Consider the following 23,069-nt stretch of genomic DNA (forward strand, 5'->3'; position numbering starts at 1 on the left):
AATGTAATAGAATGATTAAAGCATCATTAGAATTCGATAAAAAAAGAAACAATGTGTTAGGACCTACCCCGAATTTGGTACTGAGTCTACTAGAAATGTATCGTGGTAAACTAGCAGTGCTCCTCAGCAGCTCATCAATAGTTCCCTCCTGTATCTTGGAGTAGAAACTGCCTACACTAAACGTCAGACACTCCAACAATCGGGCACTATGGGGAATAAAAATGGGAAATTAGAGAACCTGAGAGATTGAAAAGGAAACAAGCGAGCAATGTAAAGCCAATTAAACCAAACATGTCTGCAAGCTGTTGATCCACCATATTATATGAAGTAAAGAGGAGACGGGTAAACGACGCGAGCCTGTAAGCTGGTAAGTGGTAGAGTCCACTAATGTCAACCCTAATGTCCATCCTAATTGCCACCCTAATGTCCACCCTAATATCCACCCTAATGTCCACCCTAATGTCCACCTTAATGTTCAACCTAATATCCACCCTAATGTCCACCCTAATGTCAATCCTAATATCCACCCTAATGTCCACACTAATATCCACCCTAATGTCAATCCTAATATCCACCCTAATGTCCACACTAATATCCACCCTAATTTCCACTCTAATATCCACTCTAATATCCACCCTAATATCCACCCTAATGTCCACCCTAATGTCCACACTAATATCCACCCTAATGTCCACCCTAATGTCCACCCTAATATCCACCCTAATATCCACCCTAATGTCCACCCTAATATCCACCCTAATGTCCACACTAATATCCACCCTAATTTCCACTCTAATATCCACTCTAATATCCACCCTAATGTCCACCCTAATGTCCACCCTAATGTCAATCCTAATATCCACCCTAATGTCCACACTAATATCCACCCTAATGTCAATCCTAATGTCAATCCTAATATCCACCCTAATGTCCACACTAATATCCACCCTAATTTCCACTCTAATATCCACTCTAATATCCACCCTAATATCCACCCTAATGTCCACCCTAATGTCCACACTAATATCCACCCTAATGTCCACCCTAATGTCCACCCTAATATCCACCCTAATGTCCACCCTAATATCCACCCTAATGTCCACACTAATATCCACCCTAATTTCCACTCTAATATCCACCCTAATATCCACCCTAATGTCCACCCTAATGTCCACCCTAATGTCCACACTAATATCCACCCTAATTTCCACCCTAATGTCCACCCTAATGTCCACCCTAATATCCACCCTAATATCCACCCTAATGTCCACCCTAATGTCCACCCTAATGTCCACTCTAATATCCACCCTAGTGTCCACCCTAATATCCACCCTAATGTCCACCCTAATATCCACCCTAATATCCACCCTAATATCCACCCTAATGTCCACCCTAATATCCACCCTAATATCCACACTTATATCCACCCTAATGTCCACCCTAATATCCACACTTATTACCTGCGAGAAATGATCTTGAGCAGCTCAGAAGCCTCCTTAGTAACGAGTCCTCCTGTGTGGGTACCAGATAACATGTCGGCAGCAGTCCGCTCAGAGTCACTGATTAGTCGCATTAATGTCGTCGATACCTGGACAAGATATTATCAAGTTATAACAAGAGGGAGAGGTAAAATTGGAAGCAAGATATCATTTTCCGGATATTACACAAGATAGTTATGCATAACTGAGTTTATTTTCATATTTATTTTTTGGATGTTTGTTTTTCTTAAGTAAGTTTAATGGACATGATATTATTACCTCCTCAAAGTATGTGTCTGTGATACGCTCTTCTTTGGAATGTTCCAGAATATCCTTGGCTAATTCAGACACTCGGTGGTGTATAAAGTTAGCGTTCGCTTCTCCTTTCACTATACCTTCACTCCTTGTATGGGACTCCTCGAGGAAATTCTGGAAAATAGTAATCGTCAAAATTTAGATATGAATTAATATTGTATGACTTTATTGGTTAGTACAGCACTATTTTGCAAGGACAGTTGATTAAGAGCAAGATACCCTTATTAATATTATCCTATCGTAACCAGTAGTAGTAACAATTATGTCAAATTATTCAATCACCAATTTTGTTATTGTCTCCTAAATTTAACACAATGTCCACCGCGGTGAAATCGATAAAATAAATGGGGAATGGTAGTTGCATTCTTACAATAAGCCCTATGCATTATGTGGCAAATTGTTATATCTCTATCCCTCAATAACCAATTATCAGTAAACTGTAACATCACCCATGATTGGGTGTTTTAAGGAGTGAGTGACACTTCGAAACCTTCTGGGTGGTTTGCAACTATAATGGCCTGTCACGGAGAAACTGATCAAAGGTAGGTCAAGTATCTAATCACGAGAAATAACCTTTTATTTATTAAAGAGCATGTAAATGGCATTAAGAAGGGCGAGAGCAATTAATAAAGACGTTGAGAAATTGGGTGCACGCAGATGATGACATCTTGCCTGCCAAGCTTAAGTTTCTTAACTTGTCACTATGCTCTGGAGACTGGAGGTTTCAGCTTGATGTTATCTATGGTTATATTCAGTAGAAATAGTAGAATTATTACCAAATAGTACAGGTGATTTATCTATAGTAAGACTTAAAGTAGGAATTGTTAAGTGTATTTAAAAAAGGGAACACACTGTCTATCTTATAAAGAATTCTCGGTTCCTGTCCTCCATTCACCATTTACAGTGTTTTGTGCTCTAGAATTCTAACAAAATCTCAGATACCAACTAACCAACCCTGAACCCTACCCCAAGTACAGCCACAGAACCAACAGTTTCTTGTATTAACCTGTAAATCTTTCTCCATCTCATCCTTAGCCTGAGGGAATCTGTCTTTGTAAATGTTAAAGGAAGTTTCATTAGCAAGGTTGCTTTCAGGCTGCCTCTCCGGGGACAGGCTCCTTGCACGAGGTCGAGGTCTGTTCTTCGCTGCATCTTGACTGAAATTAGCAAACAATTAGCATGTCTTGCATCTCCAATCATCTATTGTAAATCAATAAATTGGTTCTAAAGAATTCAGTAAATGTGAATAAAATAACGATGTATAAAGACATATCTTTCAAACTATTCGCTACATGTTGAGATATGAGTGTTGAGATGAATGTGTTTAACGTTAAGTTGACAAACAGTTTAGCAATCTCGTCTCATAAATCGAACTTTTTGACAAGCAGAGCGTGATTTTTGACAGAAATAACAAATTTAGAAATTCGAGCATGAGTAACACACCTCGAGGGAGGGCAGTTTGACTTTGACTTGACAACTTTGACCCATAACCCCAAGGTAAGTTATCACCCAGTTACTTATAATCCTATAAAAGGTATTCTCCCAACTCACTAATCGAAGTAGTTGTTCGGGAAGGACACAAAATGAGAACTACGGTGCATGAAGGAACGATCCAACAAGATTCAGCTCGGAATCTTGGGAAATGTTAAGCGGGAATCTGGAGCAACCGGGAATGATGTTGCTATTAATTGACGGTGTGATATCTTCAAACGCCCACCATTAAAATTTCCCAAGCTCTCACATGACCGCAGATCAACGATCGCTTGTCCGCCCAATCATTTGATAAGATACAAACGGAACGTTCTATAAAACACTATTAGACAACGCTGAGTGCTATCGTAAGCAAAATGTACGAAGCAATTTATTAAGTGAGATCTTCCCGCGTGCTTACAAAATGCTTGGAATTGTTTTAATATCATTCAATCACTGCGGTGTACACGTTATCACATAAAACAGACCATGTGCTTGCTTGCAGAACGGGAAGTTCAGTGGACATCGGGATAACTTTCTTACAGCTTAACGAAGAAGTAAAGATTAAAAAGAGCGAGAGAGAGCGCTCACTGTACTTCTGCTCGATACTGTTGAGGTGGTGTTAAGAAACCTTTGTAAAGAAATAAAGTAGATGGGGCTAGTGTTCAAAGGTGTGGATTGAGATGTAACCAGTGTTTCACAGCGTGCTTGTTAAGATAACAAGACTTCAGCTGTGAGGTCACGTTCTTATCTACGAGCAGGAGGAGGAGAGTGTTTTAAATGATGGTATTGTTTGTAGACGTAACTTGATGGAAGGAGGGTGTGGAGCGACGGGGGAGATGGAGGGAAGGGTACCACGTGGTAAAGTCACCTGGTCACCTGTTCACGTGGTACAGTCACCTGGTCACCTGGCTTTTACATCACCCGGTTACCCTGTAACCTGGTGACGTGATCACCCAATAACCTGGTGACTTTATCACTTAGTAACTTGGTAACTTAGTAACTTGGTAACTTGGTGACTTGGTAACTTGGTGACTTGGTAACGTGATGACCCGGTTCTCACCTTTTGACGTAAAGAAAGGTTAAAACATCCGTACCGCGTCTCAACAATTTCATGACCGGAAAATAACACTGCCTCAGTGCTTGAACTACAGCTACAATCCGTAATATGGCTACAAGATGGACATATTCACTTCTCACCCTCAAACATTCATATTTCATATTGTAGGCAATAAATGAATGAGGCTGTCTGAATTGATATCTTGAATTCAAATAACTTGTGGACAATACTCAGATACAGCCGAGAGCTGACGAATAATTAGGATTTATACTTTATTTTGAATAATTTCTCTCAGGGACTAATAAACACCTTGCTACTGTCTGAATTTAACTGCACTTTGACAGACTAGGAATTGTTCTGGTATTGTATTAAATCACGGGTGTCAAGCAGACAAAATCAAACTTTACTAAATACAAAGGACAGATTTATAAAACTCCAAGTAAATTAACCTGTGTTGTCGCTGAAGTTGAATGTGGGAAACGTCCTCATCTGATACTCTGTAGCCGGGGACGTACAGTCGCTCCTGAGAACTTGCACTCTGAAACACAAGGAAATGTTTTTAAATTCAGTACTAATAATCTGAATTACATGAGAAATTAATTTAAAATTGAAGCAATTTATTTGAGAATTGGACACGATTTGGAAGCCGTTTAATATGTATAAGTAATATGGCAGAAATGCTCGAGGGTAAATTTTTATTTCTCACATTAACCAAACAGGGATGGAACCTATCCCTTGCCCACTAGTAAATCTGGAATAATCTGGACTAATATGGACTAATGATAAGCTGGTTCCCAGATTTATAAGCTCACCGAAAGACTTGAAGGAGATCCCGAGTAGTAGTCTGATGCCGAGGACGCCACTGACCATCTGAAATATTTCAAACGTTACTTGACCATCTACCGCATTTTACAGTTTCACGTTCTCTTTTACAGTTTCACGTTCTCTTGATCTTATATGTTTTCTGCGCATAAAAAAGTCCAAATTTGCACTTATAATGTTATATTTAGAACTGAAATTTTAGCACATCTTAATATATTTATTTTTTAAACAACAGTCTACTGTTACATGTAATCTTATTGATGTGCGATGTAATTGAAATTGGAAGTATCACGCTGGTTGGCGGTTTGTCAACTCACATATCAGCCGCATGTTGACAGTAATTATCTAAGTGTTTAATTAATTTGATTACAGTGTGTGACGCGTAATAACTCTCGAAGGAGGTAGTAGATTGCACAGAAACACAGGAGGCCTGTCGGTTGTTCGAAGGTCGGGTGATGTGCATACTGCATAATATATTGTGCTATGTTGAAAATAAGATTACTTGTACAGAACATCCAATTGTGAACACTGTGCAGCGTTGGTTGGGTGTTATACGTTGCATGAGGCGCTGTAATTATAGGACAGCACTAACTGCGCCATATGTGACGTATAAAACTTTCACCAATAAAAGAGAGACAATATAACTTAATTACCGAGAATGGCCGATAATTGAGACCTAAATGTTTTTCATTTAAAATTACCCCTGAACTTCCATTATTGTTCCAGGTTTTAGACAACAACTGAACACAAACAAACAAACAAACTGCGTGCCCATAATCACCTATCTGAGAAACTGAACTCAGACAATCTCCGTCTACAAGGCTCTGGACTCTGGGCGGGGGAGTTATAACTGTTATTCATGTTGAAGAGGTGCACGTTATTATAGCCATAGTTAGGGTTACTACACGTCCTCATGATTGGGTTTAGAGGTGGAGCTCTGGGGTGAGAAGTCAGCTTCTGCTCTGATTTAGACTTCCTCCTCAGAGACACGACCTCCCCGTTGTGATCAGACCGGGCCGGGGTGACTGGGGACTTAGTCAGATCCATCTTGGTAGGACTCGAGGTGGAGTTGGGCGAGGAGGTGAGTATCTTGTCTTCTTTGTTGCTCATTTCAGATAAATGTTATCTCACTTATACTTAGTACTTCGAGAGGAGTGGTTTCATGGTTTGAGAAAACTTGGCAAAAGTCCAACAAACGGGTAAACACAGGGTCCTTTAACCTGCTGTACCTGCAGACACGCTTCAACAAGCTTCTTCCACTGTGCAATCCAAGGAGCCGGGAGTTTTAACGGCGATTATCGGCATCTTGTCATGGTAGTAACTGCCAAAGTGTTGGGGTTGTTACGCGAATCAGGCTATATTATAGGGCTATATATTATTAGGCAAAGTAAACAACGTATCTAGTAGTACCAGGTAACACCAAGGAACGAGTTCTCAACTTATAGCAAAGCTACATTAGTTATAGCAAAACAGCGAGAGAAAATAACAGCAAGAATGTGCTAAACTGCCAATCACTAATAGCCTAGCAATATTCATCTATTAAATTTATTGAAGGGATAAAATATGCAAACAGCTTGTCATATACTGGGCGGGTAGAGGCGGATAGAACCCTAAAAACGGACCAATATAGAATGTAAACATGACAGGAAGCCAACGTTATAGAATTAAAGTGTTGGAATTTTTGCACGGATCGCCATCTGTTACACCCTAGGATAGAACAGGAAACCGGGATACTGGATAGCAAGAGTACTTACTTAGATATAAATATGATGCCTTACTGCACGAACAAGGACGTCAAGATCACAAATACTATGCGAAAAAATGTCTGCAACAATAGTTAATACGAATGCCGACAATTAACTAATATATCAGTAATTTTCTGAATTGATCATTCTTATTTTGCCATAAGTAGCTGAAATTAAGCTAACAAATTGTATATTAAAGCTAAAGTTTTGATAGATTACACTCTTATAGGCTACATGATAGTTCAAAGTTTACGCAGAATTACAAAGAAACGCAGCTCAGAAACTATTAGTATTGCTCTAGTATTGGATAGAAATGTTAACAAGGGGCAGCTCAGAAACTATTAGTATTGCTCTAGTATTGGATAGAAATGTTAACAAGGGGCAGCTCAGAAACTATTAGTATTGCTCTAGTATTGGATAGAAATGTTAACAAGGGGCTGCTCAGAAACTATTAGTATTGCTCTAGTATTGGATAGAAATGTTAACAAGGGGCAGCTCAGAAACTATTAGTATTGCTCTAGTATTGGATAGAAATGTTAACAAGGGGCAGCTCAGAAACTATTAGTATTGCTCTAGTATTGGATAGAAATGTTAACAAGGGGCAGCTCAGAAACTATTAGTATTGCTCTAGTATTGGATAGAAATGTTAACAAGGGGCAGCTCAGAAACTATTAGTATTGCTCTAGTATTGGATAGAAATGTTAACAAGGGGCTGCTCAGAAACTATTAGTATTGCTCTAGTATTGGATAGAAATGTTAACAAGGGGCTGCTCAGAAACTATTAGTATTGCTCTAGTATTGGATAGAAATGTTAACAAGGGGCTGCTCAGAAACTATTAGTATTGCTCTAGTATTGGATAGAAATGTTAACAAGGGGCTGCTCAGAAACTATTAGTATTGCTCTAGTATTGGATAGAAATGTTAACAAGGGGCAGCTCAGAAACTATTAGTATTGCTCTAGTATTGGATAGAAATGTTAACAAGGGGCTGCTCTGGAATAATCTTATTTCTCTATATTCAGCCCCCTACACCCAACACGGACTAACGACAAACTCGCATACAACTATGTCACATACACGGTTACAGTGATACACAGTGTCACATGCATTGGTACACACTCTTGGTACACTAATGTCACTGATATAATATTTTGAGCTTAAACTGTGAAACATCGTTATCCCAACGACAACCGACGACAGATCGTATATATATTCTAAAACAATATCCTGGGGTTCGAAGAAAAACGTCAAGGACGCTGAACGACGCGACGGATAATGAAACAACACATAACTACTATGTATCATATTATAAAACATCGTTATTCGTTTACGTATAATATCATAAGCCACTAAGCCACAAGGTTGTGCGCTCCCTTTAAGGACTTACAAAGGTTAACTGCAATGGTCGCTAAATTTCACTTATACGGATATCACAAATAACTGATGCAGCTCATCCGGGAAATTAGCTATTTTCTCATTAGGTATGCGCATAAAAAACCGTTTAAGAATTACGCTTATCTTATCTTATCTTATCTTATCTTATCTTATCTTATCTTATCTTATCTTATCTTATCTTATCTTATCTTATCTTATCTTATCTTATCTTATCTTATCTTATCTTATCTTATCTTATCTTATGTCAAAAAGCGGTAGACTTATCATCTACAGGAAATAAGCGAGCAAAAAGCTTTAAAAAATATCAGATAGAGGTGCACTTAAAATGTTTACACTTAAAAATAGATAACCAACGCAATATAACTATAAGATGTCCGTAATAGATAACCTCGCTCTATGGATCTAGATGCTTACGTCAGAGAGAAAAGATACTTCTCATGCATTTATATGCATTAAGGCAATGGAATGTGCATTAAATTTTATTTTAAATATAAAGTAGTGATGAGTAAGGCATGACGTGAGACTAGATAGTAATGGAAAAAGTAAAGCTTAGCAAAGTGGACGATTATTTCATGTACTACTAATAAAACAAAATCGATAAACCGAAATTCGTTAAAGGCGATGCATTGCACGAACCATAAAAACCGCTAACTATCAAACAGAGGTTACGATCATCTGATATGACAAGCTGTGGTAACTGTGGTGTACGTTCTATCAATCTTTAATTTAATAAGAGTATCGTAGATAGATACCATGTACACAACAATCTACACATATGTGGGATCTGTGTCACTGATCACGTTCACTGAGCATTAAGATAGATATGCAGCATAATTATTCGGTAATAAACCCATCCTAATTCTCATAATTAGAAATGGGGACTGGGCAATGAAATACTGCTCAAGTTTCACATTGCAGGAATCTCTTGCAGTTGCAGAACTACCTCGATTACACGGACCTCCGGGATTACATTTTTCACACAAACCTACATAAACTACCATCTTCCTTTACCTATTAATGCTTTATTATTGGTACTGGCCGTTACATGTATAAACTTACAATAAGAAGTTAGCCAAATTCCGGATTTTTTGAGACAAGCGACGAATACAAGAGGGTGACTATAACAGAAAGAGGGTGACTTTAACAGAAACTGTTACATTTAGCTAGATCACCTGGATCTTGAAGCTGACAGTAAGCTCACCTTACCAGACGGAGGATTATGAGAACTGCAGAGTTTTAGAGTTACCATGTTAACATACCATGCAGCAGTAGTAGCTAGTAAGCTAGCTTTCTGTATGGGGTAGCTTTGCTAAGTGCGTCGTCAGGGTCTTTAGTTTTATCACAGAACCTACATGAGCTGCAGTGAGCTGCAGTAGTGCACAAACCAGCTGATCGTTATGAAAGACAAGACTTCTCCAACCCGGTAAAGTAGAGATGCAAGAGCAAAAGCTTAAAACCATATTAATTAAGGAGAACACTTCATTAGTTTAAAATATGCTCGCTGTATGAAGACTTTAAGCAAGGACTAAATGGTTATTTACCTATGCTAACTTGCAAAAGAGATATCAAATTTCTTTGAGAAAGCCGACAATCATTAAGTGGGGGGGGGGGGGGGGGTAGCAACAACCTCCCTGATATTGCAGAACATTTACCAATGAGCTGTGCAGTAATAATCAGAATATCATATCAAGAATGGAACTGCTTCTACCCCCTCACTTAACGACCATAACTGCGTCACGAGTTCACGACCGTCTTAAAACTATACCATGGCAAAGAAAAATGATGACACTGCCCATGTGAGAGTCGATAACGTAAATTAGAAATGTTCAAGTTGTCAAGATGAAAGCCCCCCTCTTTTTGCCGGAGCTTTAACACAAAGACTTTGAGTCAGCTCTGCGAAATATCACCGACTATTTCATTTTATCAAACTATTGATTTGGGTAACAAAGGTGAGACGTGAACAAAGTTTTGGTAATATTGAACTATAGTAAAGCAGTTAAAGTGCCGCATATTAGTAGCCTTTTACAATAAATTCGTGGGTGGGCCCAATAACGCTTGATTGGTCTCGAACATGTAAAATAACTTTGCGGCGGAGAAAAACTCTGCGAAGTTAGATAACCATTCCAATCAAAATTAAGTCGTGAAATATGGTGACTTGAAAGTTGACCAAGTTAGGTCAAGTTTGAGACCTGAAACAAATCTGGGTAACTCTTTATTCGTTAACCAAGAAACTTAGAATCTGGCTATCATTTAGCGTAGAGGATCACGTGTTCAATCTAACGAATTAGGGTAATTAGGGTAATTAGGGTAATTAGGGTAATATGTCTGAGTCTGTAGTTATTAACATGCTAATAACAGTTGCTATAGCAAAATAAATCTGCCTGTCCACAAGCCATCTAAGGTAACAGTCTGGCACTGAAATACCAAACAAGTAACTATAGTACCAAAGCTTCAAGCTAGTCTAGCACTAAAAAGTAACTATTATAGTACGAATATTAAATATTGCAAGCCAAGACTACAAGTCGTAAAATGTAACAAACAGTCTAGTACTAAAAAGTAAATGTAATACAATTACGGACACTTCAAGCCAAGACCGCCGGCTAGCCGGCATTCCATTACACTAGGCTTGACAATTCTATCAAAACAGCGCGAACCAATTAACTGGCATTGTTCCCTCATTTTACTGATTGTAACACAAGAGATTCTCTTGAGTTACAATGAAGAGAGACATGGAACGCCAACTTGAGGCGTGCTTTTAGCACCGGGTTTTTCCTTTTAGCACCGGGTATTTGCTTGGCACCAGCACGGCACTGTGATGAACTACTGCCACATACGCAACACAACTCCCGAACAGATGGCGAAATTGGTTATAACAATGTGTATATTGACATATAATAACAGTGTATAAGATGTATAAGATGGAGCTACTTAGAGAACTATCTTTAGAGAGTAGTGCTACTTAGAGAACTATCTTTAGAGAGTAGTGCAATGTGCACATGAGTGAATATCCTGAATATGTGATTTGAATACTATCTTTAGAGAGTAGTGCAATGTGCATGAGTGAATATCCTGAATATGTGATTTGAATGCTCTACAGAAAGCTAATAATGGAGCAATATTCATAGTGCAATCCGATTAGAGTTGTGTACAGAGCGGAGGACCATGGTACAATGGACATAAAGCAAGTACGGATCTGGAGTTCTCAACAACTTGCTGTAAACTGATAACTTTATTATTATAGCCACGCGCACTTCTTTATCCAATTTAGCACGACTATTATAAAACAGAACTGTCTGCAAGTATTCCTTTGACACCGGATGTAAACTCTCACAGGGTTACTACTTTTATTAGAAGTCACTAACAAGATGGTATCGTTTTCATTTTCTCTTCTTCATATCACAAAATTTGTCACTTGGGATGAGTATCAGAAAAGGGCTGGGAAATTGCCAGACAGGTTTGTGCGATATATAATTTTCACCAACAAAATAACGTTGAAAGTGCAACATCGGTACTTCAAGGTATTGGTTAACAAATGGAGAAATCTGTGTATGCCGTAGTAATTTTAAATGAAAACCGCACCGAAATTAAATTACATGATTAAGGATTTAAATCATATCAAATTATGATAAATGCATTCACATAATATGCCGATAGGGTGGTTTAGTGTTTCCTCCTCCACATTTAATTAATATATCAAAAACGAACACGACAGATGCCTCGACAACATGGGTACATTGCAATTATAAATCCCAACGGACGGGCAAAACACATAAAATTTAGTGAGTATCAGGAGACTGTATAGATATTGTATACACTATACATTGATTGTATAGATAAGATTGTATAGATAAGATTGTATAGATAAGATTGTATAGATAAGATTGTATAGATAAGATTGTATAGATAAGATCTGGAGTTGTGTAAGAATGGAAATGTCAGGATGAACATATTCATTAAATTTGACAACATAATGCACTGGGGTATTGCAAGAAGATGCCAGAATTGACAGCCAAATTCCATGCAGGAAAGCAAATTCCGATCAAATAAGCTGAACCAAATACCAGACAGATTGTGAAACAATATGAGAATGTAGGCAGGTGGGTTGGGTGCAATCATTGGAGGAGAATCAGCACGTCAGTGAGATCTGGCTTTGGGTTGGCTGGATAACGATACGTCAGGTTCTGTTGACATAACTTTTTAGAGGAGAGAAAGACAAAGAAACCAACTAGTGAAATACTATATTCCCGTTGATTATGTTGATTATGTAACACAGAAAGATATGAGCTGTTGCAAGATCAGATCTACATTATCAACACAGTTGACATTCTCAGGCTTGCTCAACTTTCTCTCAAAGTCTCAACTGTAGTAAAAGAGGCAGACAATGGACATCTATTTTTCACTATTTGCTTATTTCTTAGACGGAAGACGGAAGACCCTTAGATCGCTGAAAACAATACGACGGATCAGAGTAATGATTACTAAAGTTGTACAGAGCTGATACGACAATCGAAAAATTACATCATCATATGAACTCCGTCAGGAGATATTAAACAGAAATCAAAGAAATTTCCTAATTTGACCTTTATACAGTAAACCACAATCTCTAGCTGTCAACTGCTGTTGATTGGGGAGGATGTAGAATCAAGGAAGCCTTTGAGGACTGGGAAAACCTCGCTTAAACCAAACTGTCAGTATCACTCTGCAAAACTCATAAATATTTTGGGCAATTTACAAGCAACACATACAGTTCTCATGGTTAGTTAAGCTTTGAAAAGATGATCTAAAACTGTAAAAACTAAAAATTCAAACAGAACAAAATACTATTAGTGTGTAGGCAATCTACTTAGAACGGGAAAAAAAACACCCTAATTTGAAAACAATCTTGTATGCTAGCAAATTTCTCATTTTTCAGTGCAACGGGAGCACCAGGGAGCGGTAGTTTAAAATAAATCAACTGTCAAGCAGTGAGACTTTGAGAGCGCTCATAATCAATCACTACACAACCAACCACCTAACACGTGGGCAACTGTAATAACACGTGGGCGCATCACGTGGTATGACTCTTACATCACGTGGGTATCACGTGACGTCGTCACACACGAATGACGATAGAACGATAGATTAAATAACAGAGCTTCTCCGTCACAGTCTAATTTATTTTCAATTTCATTCCACCTCACGGGGTAACGGTATGGCGTGTCACGTGATTCTTTGAACAGAAAGAAAATTAAAGAATTTAATATAAGGCACTGCTTTGTTCAAGAATAAAGGGTTGGAAAGGAAGAAAGGAGTAAGGAGGGTTCGAATTTATTTAATAGATACTTTGATACGAGCTCGAATGGACTCTTTCATAGTTTTACAGATGCGCCTGAGGATCCCGAAATTAAAAGAAAACAGCTGATAGAAAAACAGGAAATATAGGTTTTGGTGGACCCGGGACACGCAGGGGGTCGATATGCTCCGCAGAATTCTTCTCGCCCCTTATATCCTCATTCCTGTATAAAAAAAGAATATTACAAAGGAGCAACATGGAAGAATTTAGCATCCCTAACAATCTTTGGACAATTAAGTTAAGGAACAGAAATCATTAAAATGGAAATAGGCAATACAATAAACAATACAATAGATCATGCCGACCATGCAGTCTCTTTTCCTTAGTCCTCAAAGAAAACTCAGACCGATCAACCGAGCAAACAACAACTATTGGATATACTTCTGCTTACTCTACTTGTTCTCATCACAATTATAATGACACTCAAACGACCGTCAAAGCACCCAAGTGGATACTAAAATGATTGTTGGTCAAGAAATGGTGGCTGTTACTGTTGATGATCCCCTAATGATCTAAGAACGCTGTATCCGTATATAATGCTTGAATTTCAAACCTGAAGCTGAGGATCGCCCAAAGTAAAGTTTGCAAGAATGTAGCAAGGTATGTGCAAGGTTGCAAGGTATGTGCAGGATATAGAGTAACTAGGTTGCAAGGTATGTGCAAGGTAGCAAGGTATGTGCAGGATATAGAGTAACTAGGTTGCAAGGTATGTGCAAGGTAGCAAGGTATGTGCAGGATATAGAGTAACTATCATTAACACTGACACAGACTTAACAGGTACCACGAATAAGTATCCAAAGCTTGCGTTAATGAAACACACTGTGTTACAGAAATCAGCTTTGTGACGTGGTCCGTTTTTTCGAATTTGACGTAAGAGAAAAAAACGAACGGGTTGCAATAATAACTAATAAAATAGTCATGGCGACAGTACGGAAACTGTGAAGCAGTGCCATGACAACGTCAACTTGCGTGGAGCAGCAGTGTAATTACACACTATTATATAATAATATACACATACTACCTGACGCTATCAATCTAATTTACAGTGTATATTAATATATGATATATACAGGCGCAATTTGGCAACGGCACTACTAAATGTGAACACTATCGAATAAATCCGACTAAATTACCACTGCACTGAATGATGCGGTGTGGTAATGTATATTTGTCTGCTTCTGACGACGAGAGAGTTGGGTGGAGATCTCACCAGAGTGTATTGTAGTGAAAATTATAATGGTGAGTTCATAATATATCGACAAATAGGTACAAATAAGGTACAAATCTGGTACAATGCCAACCGGCTATTAACTGATTAATAGCCGGTTAAAAGCCGGTTAATGGCTGGTTGGCATTGTACTTATTTGCTCTATATCCTAGATGTAGTCCTATACTACTACGTTTAATGCAAAATGAAACGACGGGTTAAGGTCAAGCAATTGTTTCGATCATATACGAACCATGATCTCTTCAGTGACTTTCCGATAGAGCACTGTCAGCAAACGACGCCCCCCAAGTATAATCTTACAAATATAACACTAGGCTAACATAATATCATATTATAATATATAATAATATCATATTATAGTGTAATGTGTAAGAACTAATAGTAATCTTATATAATAAAGCAGTAGGAGGGTAAGATTATATATATCAAGTGAATTGCTGCACCCAACAGGTGCTTTACAGACCACAACAATAACAGTTACCTAAGGCACTGCATCAATAGTGTTCTCCACACAACTTGCACTACAAGGCGATGAAGGAAATACTGTTCACAGCACCAGTAATAATAAAATTTACAGCTTCCTCTCGACACGCAGTTAAGTTATTATTATTACTAAAAGCTGATTTTATGCATCATATTTTTGTTTATTTCCTTGGCCTGCCTTTGTTGTTGAATTAGTCGCATATTAATATTATCATTCAGTTCGCCATGACTCATGTTTCTGAGTGCCGTGAAACTATCTGATAAACACGTACGACAGAGTAATCATCTTGATAAATGACTTATTGTATGAGTGCCGATACAATGCTCTGTATCGATTGATTACTTTACCATTTCGTGCTTATGAATAATTAATAGATGAATATTTTAATATCTTAATTCTTTAAAACAAACACGATCAACCCAGCCTATACAGTAAACTATTTAACTAGTTATAGTTATAACTATATGCTCATGTCTAGGCAACTTAATAAACTATGTCATGAATGCGTTTTGCAGAATTCGTTTGTGAGAGGGTTTATGATTTACGCCCACAAGAACATTTAAAGTACGTCAAATAATTATAGTAACTATACTACTACTACTACTACTATGTCGGAGCTAAGTCCGATCTACGCCAGAAAACCCCCTCCATATATCCCTGTCCCGCATCAGGGTTCGCAGTTCCTCTTTAGAGTTTGTCCCAACTTCCTTCAGTAACATAGACAAGTAGCTTTGTCTTGGTCGGCCTTGCTGTGCTCTACCGTGCGTAGGTTCCCATAAGACTAAATCACTGGCAAGTAGCTCAGGATGTCGGATGCAGTGTCCCGCCATTTTTAATCTCCTGCTTCGTAACTTGTTTGACAGCCTTGGGAGGCTACCATACAAAGTTATATTGCTGACCTTGTCCTTCCATGAGATACCCAGCACCATACGCAACATCTTTGTGTATGTCCCGTCCAAACTTTTCTCTTGAGCCTTTGTCAGTGTCCAGGTTTCTGATCCGTAGAGCAGTACTGATTCACAAGCCGCTATGAACAATCTAATCTTTAGGCTCTTTGAGAGTTTGGATTTCCAGATATCCTTCAGTCTATGTAGGGCACCCCACGCTTTTCCCTTTCTAACCCTTATCTCCCTATCTGTGCTCTTAATCCAGGAGCCTAAGTAGATGAAATCATCTACATTTTCTATGGCTTCCCCGGATCGACTTTGTAGGTCGCTAGATCGATCCTCCATATTCAGTGTCATGACCTTGGTCTTGCCTTCGTTTATGTGTAGTCCCACGCTTGCTGCCGCCGATTCTACTCTGAGCAGGAACTCGTTAGCCTTGTCCATGTCCTCAGATATAAGTGCTATATCATCTGCAAAGTCCACATCGGTGATGATCTTGGGCCCCACTCTTCTGCTTTTTCTACGTTCGAGGGTGAGTCCAAGTCGCTCCGCATCATCGCCTATGGCTTGCCTCATACAGTAGTCGATAACTATTGCAAAGAGGTAAGGTGCTAAGGTATCACCCTGTAACACACCTGCAAGTATCTCGAACAATTCAGTTTCTCCGTCTGGAGTTAGGACTTTGGCCATTGTCTTCTCGTACATGAGCCGTATAAGCTGCACGATTTTGACTGGAATGCCGTAAGCTTCTAGAATCTTTAGCATTTTCCCACGATGTACACTGTCGAAAGCCTTCTTAAAGTCTATAAATGTCAGAACAGCTGGCAGTTTCCGACTCTTGACACCCTCTATAAGACGTCTCAGTACCAATATCTGTTGAGTTGTTGACCTTCCTGGTCTGAATCCATTCTGGTTTCTACGCAGAATTGTCTCGATTTCTGGCTTCAACCGGTAGCTTCATGCGGACTCTTCAGGACTAAATCTAGATCTTTGAGGGAATATCAGTCGCGTTTTCATCACGCCCAATGATGTAAAAGATCAATCAAATCACCCTCAGAAAACCCAGACATGTAACTATGGTAACCAAGACATGACGACCACTAAAATAACCACTCCGCACCTTTGAGGTCAGTAAATTGGAAACGTTTACTGGTAGTGGTAGTACCAGTAAACGTTTCCAGTCTATACCAGCGCACCCGACCAAGGAACAGATCGCCTTTCAGGTAAAACAAAGCAGCAACAATCCTGTAAAGTTTTTTAAAACTCCGCAAGACATTCAGTAATATACAAAGTTATAAGATCGTATTTAATAACTTCTACTCGGCTGCTCTGCACTACAGGACTGCAAATTATAAACCACCCATCCTTTAACGAATAGCGTCACGCGGTATTAGAAGAAATAATTCACTCGTAAAATTAAATTTAAGAGGTAATGGTATGATGAAGACCGCGTGCAGCTTGTCAGCTTGTAGTTGTCAGATTAAAGATAACTTGTCAGATAAAGCTCTCTCTCTCTCTCTCTCTCTCTCTCTCTCTCTCTCTCTCTCTCTCTCTCTCTCTCTCTCTCTCTCTCTCTCTCTCTCTCTCTCTCTCTCTCTCTCTCTCTCTCTCTCTCTCTCTCTCTCTCTCTCTCTCTCTCTCTCTCTCTCTCTCTCTCTCTCTCTCTCTCTCTCTCTCTCTCTCTCTCTCTCTCTCTCTCTCTCTCTCTCTCTCTCTCTCTCTCTCTCTCTCTCTCTCTCTCTCTCTCTCTCTCTCTCTCTCTCTCTCTCTCTCTCTCTCTCTCTCTCTCTCTCTCTCTCTCTCTCTCTCTCTCTCTCTCTCTCTCTCTCTCTCTCTCTCTCTCTCTCTCTCTCTCTCTCTCTGCGCCTTTAACCAACTAGAGAACTCTAACAATTCCATTATTTATGGATATTGCATCGAAACGACAAAGAGGTTCATGACACACTCTATTGAGCAATATAATAATATGATATTATAATATGCCATTGAGATCTTAGGTGCGATTCTAATCACCCGGGTCCCCGCATTACCGCATAGCAAATGAAACAGCAATGAGTTCAGAGTTAAAGTAGATATTGGGAGAGGTCCGGATCAAATCCAATCATTCGGCAATATTCCAGCTGAGTGAAGCTCGCACCATCAGGACCCAACAAAGCAAACATGTGCTATCTTAAGATACCATATATAAATATATAGCCAGTATCAGAAGGCATTGTATTCAACTATTTACTAGTTAGCACAGTTCTTGGCACTTAGTCACTCTATTATCACCTGCACCCAGCTTAACAAAGCCCAGTCACGTGACACTGCCCAATCAATCAGAAAGTTGTATTTCTACAGACATGTGACACGCGCTGTCCAATAAGAATTGAACATCACCATGACAACAACCAACCAGGGGATGGGGCCAGAAAATGGGGCAGATAAAGAGAACAGGTGGTTTGCAGAGAGATACCGTGCGTTGTGTGCCGGACAAGCAGATTTAATGCCCTGCTGTTTCTTCCATCGCAGATCAATCAGGAAATTGCGGTGAAATACCTGGTAACCTGATGTATGAGCGGAAAAATCATCCTTTCAGACGAGCAGGAGAGATGATATTATACTTATTACTCAGAATTCCAGGGGATAAGACAACATTAGATCGGTCCGAGGAGTGTATTCAGTATAATTATAATTACTGGTGAAGTTCTGAATTTACCCAACATTTAACTATTTTAAGGGGATTTTAATTGATTTTGAGGCTTTTAGTTTAGGGAGGACAAAAGGCAATTCATAATTCGAATTATAAACGCTAGGCACAAGATGACTAGAAAATCACGCAGAAAATTTAAAGAAAATGTGGTCCACATAGATTAAATATATCAAACAAAGACAAGTTGAACTCAAAGAGATCCAGTAATACACTGAGTATGTTATTGTTTTGATCAAATCACACCACTGCGTCATGTACTGCGAGAAATTATTTGAATATTTCGCTGTTCTATCCCATGTAGAGTGTAGAGCAGGTATTGTGGGGGGGGGGGGGATCATGTTATTTTTTAAAACATGATCCCCCCCCCGTATTGTGACCACGTACTATAAATGTTACAAAAAATAAAGAACGGAGTAAAAAACGCCACTATCTTACTTCAGAGACTTGATTAATAAACCACCTAGATTATGCTCGAGGGTAAAACACGATTAAAAGTAAAGGAAGTTATTAATGAGCGGAAGCTGCTTAAAAATATGAATATAAATAACGTTTGCAGTGTTGTCGTTTTATTTACTTAACAATAAGACCAGTTCATCTCATTAAGCATTTGATACACTAAATAACGAGATAATCTGCGCAGTAAATTTTAATCTTCATACTGGTGAAGTAGTGGGGATGTGAATTACCAACAAGCTTCCAGCATTGACCGTTCAAATTATAAACCCTATAAATCACGAGCAAGGGTAACCACATCAGCAGACATGACGACCTCAAAAATACTCAAGAAGTCTAACTTAACTAAGTCTAACCACTTATTCATGTTATGATATGCCTGATTCAATACATGTAGCGTACTAAGGAAAGAAAGAAGATAGCATCGCGTATTATAGAATGTATTTAAAAAAAGTACATTTCATATTATATACAGCGAGTGATTAGAAATAATGTACGGCCTCATTAGAGAAATTGGTAGCGCGTGTAGGATGAAGAAGCATGTCAGGGTGTGTGAAGGAAGTGGTCTGTATAGTGTATATAATAATGATAATAACCCAATAAATATACACTAATTCCCGGTAATGTTCCGGAAATGGGTTTAGTGTCAAATTAAAAGATAAACTCAAAAAATTAAAAGATAAACAGAAAAATCCTCAATCTACACTCGCCAAACATTAATATGTGATGTAAATTGCGAAAGCAGATATTAAATGCAGAATGGTACAAACGGGGGCATCAAAAGCTCTTTAGGGACTAACTCCATGTTGGACTAATGGGATACAAAGATGCTAACTAGAATGAAACGGAAATAAACTATATGCCAGCAAGTCGTTTTTATTAAAAATAGACGCTTTGGCTTGAATTTACAAATCGCATCATCATTAAAAATGGAGACGGTCGGTGGTTCCGCATTGGACGGCATCCCTCAACAAAAGCTCGAGAAAAATAGCAGACTTCAACCAGAAGACAATCCCTGCGAAACTACTCCCGGATTCTTTTCTCTGGGTGTGGACACAGTTATATATAGACTATATATATTATATAGAGCATACGAACAATAAGCAGCCATTAAATGCATGTCAGTATACATTACATTAGGTATAAGAAATCCCACAGTCCGGTCAGCTGCGGTGGAAGAAATGGAATAATGAGCTTGATAGTCGGGATTCGGGAAATAAATCGATTAAACAAACCGTCAGTTATGTGATTTTGTAATTTTCGGCACATTCCTGGACAGTTTCGACCTGTCCAGCAATCCTGGACTTTGGCTGCTGTCAGTAAAATAGCTGATTTGGAAGTTTTAGGAGTTGGAATAAAACTTTCGTTACAGTACCAGTTTCTTTTCATCGTGAAACTTTGAGTTTGAAGATCTAAACCTCAGGCTGTATACTCAATCATGAAATGTAATGAGGCAGTTAATTGAGAGAAGTAAATACGAAATTGAAACCGCCTCAGACTAGTCTAATTAAAATTTAAAACAGGAAATAACACATTACACATACACTGTCTCTGAAAAACAAAACAGAAAACAGGGGAATAGAATTAGAAAGGCACATGTTACGATCGCGTGATGCAAAAAGAAATACCACTGAGGCAAAACAACAATTTAAACAGGCAGCGTTTTCAACACTATCCAGTGCTATTCGATTACGTAATCCTAGGTGTGTATAATATACCTGTAACATCTCTGCTGCAGCTGAATTATACTGTGTGATTATGCGGTTTTCCTGTGAGTGCACGATTCTCAAATTTCTACAGTAAAACAGCGAGAAAAGTGAACATTGAGTACATGCTAGATTTATTTCAATATAAGGCATGGTCTGTGGAATGTGTGCACAGTGGTGGAATGTAGACTGTACTAGTATACTGTATAGGGACTGTAAGCTGTGGTAAAGGACGGGAGGACAGGTCCTGTAAGTGACGCAGCTTTACTTGATCTACAGGAGGAACCTGCCCGGCTAATCAATTATCGGATGTCTACTGGTTTATATAGAGTCTAACATTATAACACGCTACTTTATAAGACGCTGGATTATATAATAATAACACGATAACACAGGTAAGTGTTAAGCCTTGAAACAATGTTGCCTAAAAGCTGCCTCAGAAGTTCCGTCAAGAGCCCGAATTGGTCAGTTAAACGAGTTTCACAGGAAATACAGTGTAAACAAACGTCCCCCCGAAAAGTCAGTACAGTCAAGAAATGCAAACCTACCCCAACAAGTGCAGAAAATGTGTTAAAGAATTCTTTTATTCACTTTTCCGGAAAAGGGCGAACAAGGTGACAGTGTCTCTGATGCGAATAGTTGGAACGTATTATGCATGCCAGTAATCTGGACAAAGCATGCCAGGGATTCCTAAGGATGGAAACTGGGAAGTTTAACTAAAGATGGGACATAGCTACACAATTCAGACTGAACGAATGGTCACTTGATCACTCGGGCACTTGCTTTTTGGGAGTCATTATTTCGCAATTCATGAAGCAGGTATGATTATACCGGATACGGTGCTTTTGGCAAAAAGTCAAAAACTGTGATTTTCTCACGGCTCAAGCATATCAGGCTCATTTGGCACTCTATTTTAGAGACCTACCTCAGTGCTAGAGGACGACATTAACAGGTACAATAACTACAGATGAAGACGGACTGACCTAGATGAACCTAAATATATATGAACGCTCCTTCATCAAATATAGTTCTGACTTAACTCTCAATGTTCCCACGTTCTGGACGCAGAGTGAGTGACACTTAACTTTGAGCGGTGAATGAACTCTACTGCAGTAGCAAAATTCCAAGAAGCTCTACGATTGGACAATTGTGTGATTCGGAGCTTATGATTGGTCGGTTAGACATGTTTTCAAAACACGTACTGCAGGCTCTGAAGAGCATGCTAGGCATTAAGTGTTTATAATATTAACTGTTGATAATATATGGATACAAAAACTTGCGGATAGCCGAGGCATCGACGGTGCAATATGCAGAGTAAGCGTATAATAATCTACAAGAGGTATTATAACCGACTGAACTTTAACCGATTGAACTTTGTCTTTCTGTAGTCTTTCAAGTATCAAAATTCCTAAAATTGCTGAGAAAAAAAACTTGAAATTTGAGCCTTTTAGCACGGGTGGCACACCCAACAGAAGCAAACAAAAACAGCCATTACAAGGAATCAAGACAGAAATACAGATAAAATAATAATTTGACAGGAGGAGCCAAGAAACAAGGCCACATGTTAGACACTTGCTGGTCTACAGTTACTGTAAATTTGAACTGTAAATGTTAGGAAAACATTTTGTGGTAAATTACAGGCCGTCAAATATCAATTTACGTGTGCTATCAATAGACTCGACGTGATAATTTATCTTGAGCAATGTAAAAAACAAATTTTGAGATCTTTATACAATATATAGAACCTTACAAAGCAATTAGAAAGATGTGTGTACTGAACAACAGATCATTTGTTAACTATTAGTACATCAGAGTGAGAGACGTGTTATTTTCACGTACTGTACGCATTTCGATCGACTGGATAGAAAATCAGTAAATTTGCCTGATAATGCGAAAACCTCATGGGATATAATATTAATTATGTCATCAGTATATTTTAGGGAAAATAACAGATAGACCAGGTAAGACACAGTCGTCACCATCACCAGTCAGTGATGACAGGT

At 38.7% G+C, this 23,069-nt stretch overlaps 1 protein-coding gene across 9 annotated transcripts in view; it reads right to left on the reverse strand.

The window, feature by feature from the left end:
• LOC134817557 (microtubule-associated serine/threonine-protein kinase 2-like) overlaps positions 1-23,069 on the reverse strand; it is a 68,737-nt gene that overhangs the window by 11,022 nt on the left and 34,646 nt on the right. For 8 of the 9 annotated variants that reach the window (XM_063826735.1, XM_063826732.1, XM_063826733.1 and 5 more), the window contains 6 exons: positions 5,136-5,193; positions 4,773-4,861; positions 2,800-2,950; positions 1,758-1,907; positions 1,461-1,588; positions 68-206 (listed from right to left, as the gene is read on the reverse strand). In XM_063826735.1, coding sequence (XP_063682805.1) covers positions 68-206; positions 1,461-1,588; positions 1,758-1,907; positions 2,800-2,950; positions 4,773-4,861; positions 5,136-5,193 — 715 coding nt within the window. Of the gene's footprint in view, positions 1-67; positions 207-1,460; positions 1,589-1,757; positions 1,908-2,799; positions 2,951-4,772; positions 4,862-5,135; positions 5,194-5,926; positions 6,469-23,069 lie in introns of those variants that run through there. The other variant, XM_063826737.1, reaches the window with a different exon arrangement.

This window comes from Bolinopsis microptera, chromosome 6 (assembly GCF_026151205.1).
Source record: "Bolinopsis microptera isolate Bmic1 chromosome 6, MBARI_Bmic_1.0, whole genome shotgun sequence".
NCBI classification, from domain to species: domain Eukaryota; kingdom Metazoa; phylum Ctenophora; class Tentaculata; order Lobata; family Bolinopsidae; genus Bolinopsis; species Bolinopsis microptera.